The sequence below is a fragment of the Lipotes vexillifer genome, unplaced genomic scaffold (genome assembly GCF_000442215.2).
Source record: "Lipotes vexillifer unplaced genomic scaffold, Lipotes_vexillifer_v1.1 scaffold6, whole genome shotgun sequence".
NCBI classification, from domain to species: Eukaryota; Metazoa; Chordata; class Mammalia; order Artiodactyla; family Lipotidae; genus Lipotes; species Lipotes vexillifer.
Window position 1 is genome coordinate 1,843,365 of NW_006799037.1, and position 11,611 is coordinate 1,854,975.

At 44.0% G+C, this 11,611-nt stretch overlaps 1 protein-coding gene across 1 annotated transcript in view; it reads right to left on the bottom strand.

The window, feature by feature from the left end:
* GALNT18 (polypeptide N-acetylgalactosaminyltransferase 18) overlaps positions 1-11,611 on the bottom strand; it is a 355,083-nt gene that overhangs the window by 95,508 nt on the left and 247,964 nt on the right. The window contains exons 5-6 of the mRNA XM_007471405.1: positions 11,291-11,488; positions 6,462-6,576 (exon numbers count right to left, since the gene is read on the bottom strand). Of these exons, the coding sequence (XP_007471467.1) occupies positions 6,462-6,576; positions 11,291-11,488 (313 nt within the window). The remainder of the gene's footprint in view (positions 1-6,461; positions 6,577-11,290; positions 11,489-11,611) is intronic.

Below are 11,611 nucleotides of genomic sequence, written 5' to 3' on the forward strand. Positions count from 1 at the left end.
GGGAAAGATCTTTGAAAATACAGATGTCAAGAAGCTTACCGCCTATGTTTTCTTCTAGGAGTCTTATGACTTCAGGTCTTTAATCCATTTTGAGTTAATTTTTGTGTATGGTGTTAGATAATGGTCCAGTTTCATTATTTTGCATATGGCTGTCCAGTTTTTCCAATACTATTTATTGAAGAGATCACCTTTTCTCTGTTGTATATTCTTGGCTCGTTAGGTGTAAATTAATTGACCATTTATGCATGAGTTTATTTCTGGGATCTCTATTCTGTTCCATTGATCTATGTGTCTGATTTTATGCCAATACCATACTGTTTTGATTTACAATTTTTCTTAAGTGCTATTTTGGTTGCATTTCACATAACGTAGTATGTAGTATATTTGTTATCATTCAGTTCAAAACATTTTCAAATTTCTAGTATCATTTCTCCTTTGACCTATGAGTTATTCAGAAATGTTTCACAATTTCCAAAAATATGGCTTCTGCCTATACTTTTTAGTTACGGATTTTTAATTTAATTCCATCGTGGTCGGATAACATGTTTTATATGATGTTACTCCCTTGAAATTGTTCAATTTTGTAGTTGTTAGATGCAGTGTTGTATGATGCCCATTTGATTCAAACTATTCATTATGTTGGCCTATCAATTACTGGGAAAATTTATTAAAATCCTCAACTACATTAGTGGTGATGTTGATGTCTCCTTGAAATTCTATCCATTTTTACTTCATATAAACTAAAGCTGTGCAATGAGGCACATAAAAACTTACAACTGTTATATATTCCTGATGGGCTTAACATATTATCACCTTGTAGAAATCTTCCTTATTTATCCTAAAGTATTTTGTAATGGTATTTCTTCTAATATTAACATAACTACAGCAACTTTCTTTTGATCGGTATTTACCTGTTATGACTTCTTCCATTCGTTTACACCTTAACTTTTCTGTATTATTATATTTCAGGTTTAGACTGATAAATAGCCTACAGATATTTTTTAAAATCTAGTCTAAAAATATTAGTCTTTTAATTTGGCCCATGTAAATTTACCATATTTACTTAGATATTTGGATTTATTTCTACCATTTTATATGTTTTTTTCTTGCACCACCTGTTTTACTTCTCTTTCTTACCATTTTCATATTTCATTTTTCCCCTCTACTACTTTGGAAGTTATACTTTTTATACATATGATTTTCATGGCCCCCCAAGAAATGTTAATATGGTTAATTTATCAGAATTTAAAGTCAACCAGAATCTTTTCCATCTTCATTAATAATATAGGCATTTTAGGGCACTTTATTTACAGTCACCCCTCCCAACTTATTTGCAATTGTCATCATACACTGCAGTTTTAATTTGTTTTTATAACTTTGCAATACATTATTTACCATGAATATTTCTTTAGATTTACTCATATATGAGCTAATTACTCTTTTTTTATCTCAGATTTCCTTCTTGGCTCATTTTCCTTATACCTGAAGTATGTCTTTTAAAATTTATTTTACTGAGGATCTGTTAGTAGCAAACTCAGTTTTTGTGTGTCAGAAAATGGCTTTCTTCTTCCCTATTTTTGAAGGATTTTTTAAATTGAGTATACATATAAAAGTTGATATTTTCTCTCAGCATATTGAAGATATTATTTCATGGTCTTCTGGATTCCATTATTGCCATTGGAAAATCCACTGCTATTCTAATTATCATTAAATTTCAGGTAGTCTATCTTTTCTCTCTGACTGCTGTAAGATCTCCTTTGCCTTTGGCTTTCTGTGGTTCCACTATGATATGTCTAAATGTGAATATTTTTGTATTTATCCTGCTTTGGATAGGTTGACTTCCTAAATCTGAGGATTGGTGTCTTTCATCAGTATGGGAACATTTTCAGTCATTGTATATTCAAATATTGCTTTTGTGTAATCCTCTTTCTATCATCTCCATTTGGAATTCTAAGATATTAGACACTCCCTCTCATTTTTACATGTCTCTCAACCTCTTTCTTTCATATTTTTGTCTTTGTCTTCCTGGGGTAATGTTGAATAATTTCTTCAGCTCTATTTTCCAGTTTACTCAATTTTTTTCCTTTAACAATATCCATCTAGCTGTTTAATTCATCCATTAAGCTTTCAATTCACATTTTTATATTTCTCATGTTTGAAATTCTATTTTTATACTAATATGACTACTCCCTTTCTTCTTACTCATAATTTCAATCTCTTTTTATTTATTTAAATATATTGTACAACTTATTTGATATCCTACTTCTGATAGATTCAGTACTTGAAGACTTTGTAGATCACATTTGGCTATCTAATGCTTTTGCTGGTGTTTGCTCTTGGTTCTTTCTTTTTCCCTTGTCTGTTTCATGATTTAAAAAAAGAAAAAAAAAAAAACTAAACTCACATTCCTTGGAACTCTAGCTGTGAGAAGTTTTGTGGCCTGGGTTAAAGGGGTCTTTCCCAGAGAGGATTCATGTACACTTTTGCAGATGCCTAAGAAATTCTAACAACTTTAAGTTAAATTCTCCCCTCAAGATTTTCTGAACCATGAAGTTTTTTTTTTTTTTGGTGGTACGCGGGCCTCTCACTGTTGTGGCCTCTCCCGTTGTGGAGCACAGGCTCCGGACGCGCAGGCTCAGTGGCCATGGCTCACGGGCCCAGCCGCTCCGCGGCATGTGGGATCTTCCCGGACCGGGGCACGAACCCGTGTCCCCTGCATCGGCAGGCGGACTCTCAACCACTGCGCCACCAGGGAAGCCCGCATGAAGTATTTTGATTTTGAATGACAGATCCAAGATTCACAGAAGAGAATTTTTCCTTTCCTCCCAGCACAAGATTGAGACAGGCAATTTTCACTCTAATGATGAAAGTGTGGGTGGGAGTATTTCCAGCCCATCTCTATAATCAGATAATGGGCCTTTGCAGTTCCAGCTTTATGGGAGGTAAAGGGTAGGGAATATTTTACTAGATTCTTAATGCTGGTCAAGCCTTAGGCTTTGTATCCTGTCCTCTGTATACTCCATGAAACTGGGAAATCATAAACTTCAAATCATCACGTTCTTCAAATATAATGGACTCAGGCTTTCTCTGATTCCTACTTTCACTTAGGTTTTGGTGTCTGTATTGATTTCCTTGGGTTGTTATAACAAAGCACAGCAAACTGGATCACCTAAAACTACAAAAAATGTTTTCTCTCACAGTTCTGAATCAAGTGTCTGTAGGCCATGCTCCCCCCAAAGCCTCTAGGGGAGGATCCTTCCTTGCCTCTTCCAGCTTCTGGTAGCCCCAGGCATTCCGTGGCTTGTGGCATCATAACTCCAATCTCTGTCTCCATCTTCACATGATTATCTTCCCTCTGTGTCTGTCTGTGCCCAGATTTTCCTTCTCTTATAAGGACACTAGTTATACTGGATTAGGGCCCACCCTAATGCAGTATGACCTCATCTTAACCTGATTATATCCGCAAAGATCCTATTTCCAAATAAGATCATATTCACAGGTACAGGGGGTTAGAATTTCAACATATTTTAAAGGGGACTCAATTGAACAGGTAACAGTTTCTACCAACTTCTTAATTCCTTGCCAGCTCTTGAATGCTTTCTTACATATTCTAGTACTTTATAGCCATCATCTGTATAATCTGTCTCCTATTCAATGTCAGCTCTTACTTCTCACGCTTTTCATTCTGCTTTGCCCATAGCAGTTCCTCTTTTCCCCACTGAGTTGTGGACTTATAAACTGGGGGGGGGGGGGGGGAGGCTTATTAGAATTGAGTGCAAAATAAGAATAAGGCTTTAAATGAGGACTCAGTAGACACGACTGTGAGTAAAGCAGAAGAAAATTACTGCATGGACATTGTAATACTCTTCTGGGAATGCTCAAAGGACTTTTATCCCTAGGTCACTGTGGTATATCTAGCTAGCTAGGCTTTTGAATCATAAAGATCTGGGGTTGAATCTTTTCTCTACCTCTTATAAGTCTTATGACCTTGAGAACATATTATGTAAGCTCTTTATTTCACAATTTTCTCATCTGAAAAAAGGAGTATTATGATAACAGCTACTTTTTAGGGTGTTTTGTAGATGGATTATATAAGTCAAGTGCCAGAGCAGGTAATGAATAATTGTGCAAACAGCTCTATTTCTGTGTTCCAAATGGGTAAGGACTTTGAATAAGTTGCCTCTAAATAAATGAGGGGAGGAAAGCAATGTCTCTCATTTTTACATATAATCCTGGGGAGTAATTGAAGGGAGATCCTAGACGGAGAAAGTGAGGCACTGAGATGTTAACTCATAAACATGAAAGAAAAACACTAATAACCACACAAAATGTGAACATCTATTTTGAAGATGGCTGGAGGTTCTGTATCCCTTTAGCAGGGACCTGGAATTGAAATTCAAATTAACTAGCCCCTCCTTCTGTCCTCAGCTCTGCCAGCCAACAAGTTGTTGGGTCCCTGCTTTAAAAGCCACCTTTCTTTCAACTCCATGATGCTTCACCTCTGTCAAAGGGGAGGGAAGAGACAGAGAAAAAAAAGCTAGGCAACATTTTATACTGTATTTTACACCCCAAGCATCAAACCCCCAAATTTTAAACAAGTATTTGAAAGCCTCACCCAGGCCCACACTCCAGACCAGCTTTATAATCTAGGCAAGGAAAAGCCAGGAGTCTCCCACCACTCTGTGATTGACTCACATACGTGCTGGAAGCACAGTTCACAAATCTAATTCCTTTCTCCATTCCTAGACATTTTAACCCAGAGAACACAAGTGACTGGAGGCGGTCCTGCCCGCTCAGCCAATTCCCAGCAGCAGCTCCTAGTAAAACATATTATGTTTGGGGGCAAGCATTTATCCAGGAACGTGCGGAAATGAGATGGTGAGGATGCAAATGGTGAATAAATGACCAGTGTAGGGAGAGCGGAGAAGTGAGGGTGATTATGCAGGCTCTGTCCTCTATGAATATATTAGCTCCCCAATAAGCCCATGCATCTTGACTGTCTCCAAAGAGATTTCTCTGGGTTTCAGTGAAAACAGGTGTCTGGAAGCATTTCCTAAGCTCGGCTTCAGGCAAGCTGCTCCTGCCGCCAGACCTCAAAGCCCTAGTATTAAGTCTGGGTGACAAGTCAGGCCCACACTGCCTGCCAGGCTATTGGAGGTATTGTGAGATGCTGATTGGAGGTGCCCAGTCTCCCCTCAGGGCAGGGTGAGGACTGTCCAGGGCCAGCTGACTGCCCAGTGGGTTGGAGATAGGAGGTAAGGAGGGTGTACTCAAGCTGGAGTCCTTGAGAGGACACCAAAGATTAGGAACAAGAGACGCCAGATACAGACACTAAGGCCAAAGGGGCAAGAATGGGGTCACTAGTGGGAACCAGGCAGACACTGGATGGACTGCATGGAGGGCAGGCAGCGAGGGGGAACATCTCAGGTGATTGCCACGAACACCAGCAGGTACAAGGGCTGGCCAGGGGCTGGCGAGCCTGTAACGCATGGTGTGCCAGGCTGCTTAAAGAGCCCTGTGGAGAGGACAGTGGGGGCCATTGTGAGGACAAGCACGGCTTGCATGTTGGTTTCTTCATGAGGCTAGGACCACAGCCTAGACAGAGGGGTGGGCTTCCCTGTAGTGGACGAGGTCCTTCCTTGTATCCATGATCACATTTCTGTCACCTGCCAAGGGACCTAATGTGCCCCTCAGTCATGGGGATGGGGTTCATTTTGGAGTTATCTTTGCATGGGCCGAGGGAAAGGGGCCAGAGCCTTGGAAATGTTCCTGTAGGATGAGAGATTAAATTGTACCTGGTGTGGATTCACACCGCACGTTGATAACTGCAAAGGGTCCTGTACCTTGGGGCAGGATGGCGGGTATCTCTGGAAAGTAGTGTGAGGCATGTACGGGCCTGAGGGTCTGACCAACACATGGTGGGTCAGAAACCCACATGGAGTGAGCCTGGCTGTGTTTTGCTGTTTATTCCCCGTGAGTTTATTTCTCTGGAGCCCTCTCTTGACAAAGTCTTTAGGAAGGCTCTGTTGGCCACTGTGGAGGACATGGAGAGTAACAGAGTGAGAAATCCCAAAGGAAGGTGACAGTATAAGGAAGTGACTCTGAGGGTCCCTCCTGTTCAGCAGCCCCTTCCTGGAGCACCCCTTTGCTCACCCCTGAGAAGTCTGTGTTTGATTTTAGCCAAGATGTCACCCTTGATTTGGGAGCTCAACTCTCCCATGTCCCCACCCCAGCCAAAGTAGTTTCTGATGTTCTTTTCTTCCTGAAAATTCTATAGGTCCCTACCTGTGTCTCTATCCCATCCCCACCAGCCCTGATCACATACACATGGACCAAGGTTAGGCACTGGACGTCCAGAATCAGTCCACCACCCTCAACCCTGAGCCCCATTTCTCCACTCCTGGACTCATTCACCCTCTGGGGAGCTGAGCCACGCCCTACGGGTGGGAAACCCTGCTCACCCTGATCCCGAGCTCGACGTTCTCGCCTCCGTAGACCTCCATGCCTTCATCCAGTAAGCCGATCTCCTGAAAGTACTGCCGGTCCACAATGAAGCAGCCAATGAGTGCAGGGCTCCTGCAGGGCATGGGGAGATGGCCAGCAGTTAGCAGAGGGGCTGTCTCATGGGGGCCGCCAGAGCAGTAAGGGCAGTGCTGCCTTCCTGCCAGGAGGATCTGGTCCTCTCTCTTCGTTTGCTGCCAGAACTGGTGTGGGCCTTGCTCTCTGAGTGGCCCTTCTGGGTCTACCCTCACCAGCTATTCCAGGGAGGTTGTTTCAGCAGGGCAGTGGGAGACAGCTTGCGTCCTGGGACCAGCCATCACTTCTGGTGGTGCTTGCATGTATGTTAGCCCAGTAGTGCTCAGCCTACCAGTCTACACTGCATGACTGTATCTCTGGCTGCCCTGACCCCTGCACTCTGAACTGCATAGCCAGTTTTTATTTCTACCCGGGCACCCACACCAACTTTCCCACCCTTCACCTTGGTCCCTTTAGAGAGACGAGTTGGGGCTTTGGATAGCGTGGTAAATCATTTGGATTTTATCTGTAGGTAAATGAGTGTCAAAGAAGAATTTTAAGCAGACAGTGGCATAAGCAGATCTGTGTTTGGAAAAAGTATACTTAGGCAGCTGTGGGGTGAGTGATTAGAGGAGATTTTGGGTAGAAATCGAGGAATCCAGTTGGGAAGCTTGTTGCTATATCCAGATGGGCAATGATGAAGACCTGGACCAGAGTACCAGAACCGGAGACAGAGATTATTTAAAGACATATTTTGAGGTAAAAGCAGCAGAACTTTGAAACAGATGAACTATGAAGATGAGAGAAGGGGAGGAATCTGGATGCCAGCTGGCGTTCTGCTTGGGTGATGGTGGAGTGGGGACCACCCATCAATAGGGGGGATAGAGAAGACGCTGGTTTCAGAAGGAAGACGGAGTCCATGCTGGGAAAACTGATCTTAAAGTGACTGTGGGTCACTAGGGGGAGATATCTAACAGGCAGGGCCTGGCTAGCTGGTCTCGGTTGGAATTCAGCAGGGATCTTAGGCTGGAGCAACACGTCAACAGCTTGTGGGTCCAGAAGCTGGAAGGCCTCTCCTTAGCGAGTGTAAGCACGGGATTTATGGCTGTGTACAGACATCCAATGCAGAACGTCACGAGGAGAGATTAACATTAGGTGAATCAGCACGAGCGCATGTGGGCTGCTTCTCTGCTGAAAGCATCATCTTACACAAATTACTTTGAATTGTTCCACTGCACAGCTGCTACTGCTTCTAGCCCCTGCGTAGCATTTTATCAGCTGGTGGCTGAGGAATTGGAGGGAAAGAAAAGGAGAAATGAAGAATCCTTAGTGATGAGAAAACTGTCACTCAAATGCAAATGGACCCATCTTTGAAATTCTAATCTCGTCAAGGTGGAGAAACAGCTATTTTGCAGGCCATTTCTTTGGAGAATGCTGATGCAGGAGGCTGCTTGGGCAGAGACTGGTGCCTTGGGGTCCCTGCCCCTCCTGCTTTCAAATTACAGCCTTTTATTCTGAATGGCCTCAGCTTCCACAGACCGCAGGCATCCAGGACAGTCAGTCCACCTCAAGCCACCGCTCCTTTAGGCTGAGTTCCTACTCTGGTGGCGGGGACGTGTGACCTGGCTTTAGAGGTGAGTGCTAGGGGAAAGATTCCCCATTCTGCCTGTGCATCTCTGAAAGAAGTTCCCTAGACTCTCTGAGCCTCTGATTCCAGATCTATGAAATAGAATCAACTATAACCTCACAAGGGTTAAATTAAGTAATGTAAAGCACTTGAAAACCTCTGGGACATAACTGGTACTCAAAAGATCATTTTAAAAGATGCACTTGCACATTGAAGAAGCCCAGACAATCCCCCCTCTAAATGCATATGGTGGTTTTAAAACATCAGCCCCGCAGAGTGGACTCTCAGCCTCTTCCTTGATGTTACTGAAATGTGTTTCGTTTTGTTTTGTTTTGTTTAACATCTTTATTGGAGTATAATTGCTTTACAATGGTGTGTTAGTTTCTGCTTTATAACAAAGTGAATCAGTTATGCATAAACATATATCCCCGTATCTCAAATGTTGAGCAGGGCAGGGCATTCTGGCATACAGAGTAGGGGGCCTTCCCTAAACGGCCAGACCCAGTCAGGGAAAGAACAGAATCTAAAACAGTACTCTGAGAAGAGCACAGGCCCCCTCAGTCTTCGTTACTTATTAACTGCCTAGGGTATTAAGTGGACCTACTCAGCCTGAAAGTGTTTCTGATTTATATCTTCTGATTCCCAAAAAGGTAAGAAATAGCTTACAGGAGAATGTAAAATACATTGAAAAAAACAGATAAATGTCTGAAAAGACTAAAATCCCACCAAAAATTAGAGGCTGGTTAGAATGTATGTGTCTTCTTTCATGATTCTTAAAGTGGACCCACAAGGTTGACCCTGAGCTTCCTGGTGGCCAAGGTGAAAATGAACACATACGGTCTTAGAAGTAAGATTTACAGTTCCCATGTAGAAATGTCATACTAATTCCTCAGGAATAGCAGGCCTTTCAGTTTGGAAGAAATTTCTCATGTCAGTCTTCTTAAAGGGGTCACTCTGGGATGTAGCGGACAACAATCTTAAAGCCATCCCTTTAGAACGCAACAGGAGATATCTCTGGGCTCTTTTTATAGCTTACATCATGTGGGGGTAAAGCACTAAAGCGCAGCTCCAAGGTGGGCAAGATACACTTGTATAACCCACAGCTTTCTGTGGGCCGTCTTCATCCAGGTATAAACCAAGAATGTTCTTTCAAAATCTTCCATTAATATAATTTCTCTCAGTTAGGATTTTGATAAAAATTAGGTGATGGAATATTTGATGCTGAGATGATATTCTCTGTCAAGGACCTAGAATGTGGGTCTACTGACTAAGTCCAGGCTGATACATTTAGCGATGCCCGGAACAGAAGCAGCTAATACCAGTGCAGTCTACTGCAAGACCGCTCATTGTGTCATGGCATATTTCCCTCTAACAGCAGTCAACAGACCTGGGGGTAGAATTCAGCCACACCAGTTCCGAGCTCAACAGTGGGTGCCTAGGAGGATGACACTAGGTACAGAATCTAGCTGATCTGGGTTTGGATCCTGGCTGCACTGGCTGGAGCCTTTGGCAGGGTCATTCCCTTTTGTCAGTCTTGCTTTCCTCATCTTGTAAAACTGGAATGACACAGTGAGTGAGCTGTCATCTTGTAAAACTGGAATGACACAGTGAGTGAGCTGTAAAACTGGAATGACACAGTGAGTGAGCAGATGAGACCATGTGTGTAAAAGGCCCTTGTACACAGCGACCTCCCAGGAAATATTTAACCACATAAGTGTGGCAGAGGCCTAACAGACATGTGACAGAGACAACCGCAGGAAAGCTAGGTGGGGTTCTCTTCCATCCTGTTTTTTTTTTTTTTTAAAGAAGATGTTGGGGGTAGGAGTTTATTAATTTATTTTTTTAAATTTTTGCTGTGTTGGGTCTTCGTTTCTGTGCGACGGCTTTCTCTAGTTGTGGCAAGCGGAGGCCACTCTTCATCGTGGTGCGCGGGCCTCTCACTATCGCAGCCTCTCTTGTTGCGGAGCACAGGCTCCAGACGCACAGGCTCAGTAGTTGTGACTCACAGGCCCGGTTGCTCTGCGGCATGTGGGATCCTCCCAGACCAGGGCTCGAACCCGTGTCCCCTGCATTAGCAGGCAGATTCTCAACCACTGCGCCACCAGGGAAGCCGTTCTATCCTGTTTTAAACATGAATACAGTTTTTTCCTTCTGGCAAGGAAAAATGCCATCTTAGATAGTAATCTCTCACTTTCAATTAAATTTTTCATAATCTTTCTCCCTCATGTAATACAAAGCAAGAACAGTTTTCTAATCTCCTCTTTCATTCCAGGAACTGTCGCCTAGGCCACCTTCTGATGCCATCTGTGTGGCATCAGAAGGGAGCATAAAGGCACCTGATCTGTGATTAGCCAGATAGAAATAAAGGCTGGCGGGGATGGCTGTTTCAGGAGTCCTGACCCATAAAATAGAGGCCACGTAGAGGAGTCACTTGGGTGTCTCTGAAGGCAGCAGCAAAGGCAGAAAGAGTTTGGGATCTCTGAATGGCAGTTTGAAGCCACTTTTGTCTGAGTCCTACAGGATAAGCTCAAACATCAGCCAGGCATACACGGTGCTGTGGCGTCTGGTTTTGCCTCTCTGCCCCTCCGGCCTCATTGCCTGGGGCTCCCCCCTCACTGTCCTCCTTCCTTCCAGTCCCTTCGAACTTCCTCTGTGTCCATGAACTCACTCTGCTCCTCTGAATATGAGTGTCCCTGCCCCAACCTTGCAATCTCCTACTTGCCCTTAAGAAAAAACAAGTGCGAATGCTATAGGCTCCGAAAAGGATTCTCCCCAATTTCCATGCACTTTCCAGCAGCATGGGGAATAATTTGTTGTTCCACTTATTTTATTCCAATTATCTTCTCTGCTTTCACTAGACTCCAGGCTTTTGGGGGCAGGAATGGAGTCTTGATCACTCTGTATCCCCAGCACAGCAGTTGGCGCCCAGCAAGCGTCCCAGAGCGATGTGCTGAAATGAGTTAACTCTGAGGCTCTGAATGGATCCTGGGTGCCACAGCTCTTTTAAAAGGGATCGTCAAAGGCTGTAAGCCGTGACTGAAGGTCACTTGCCGACGCGGCTGGAGTTTGGGAAACAAGGGTGAGGCTGGGAGGGGAGCCCTTGCCTGGAAGACAAGACAGAGAGACCCCCAGGTAAGAATGCTTTACCTGATCGGGGCCGTGGAGTTCTCCAGTTTCCACCAGGACTTAGGGGGGTTTAGGTAGCGGCACCACAGCTCCCAGTCAAAGCCTTGAGCAGCCAGCGGGTACTCTTCTATCTCAAAGTTGTCGTATTTGATGTTGTCAAAGGATGGCGAGATGATCCGTTTCCGGTTCTCCTTAATGCGGGTGAGCACGGGTTCAGCCCTGGGCAGGGGGGAGGGAGAGAGGAGAGACTGGCACCTTCTAAAGCTCCTTCCCCCACAGAAGGAGGAAGGAACTCCTGGCCCTCTCCTCCAGGGGAGAGTTGCTCTGTCTCCTGGGAAAGAG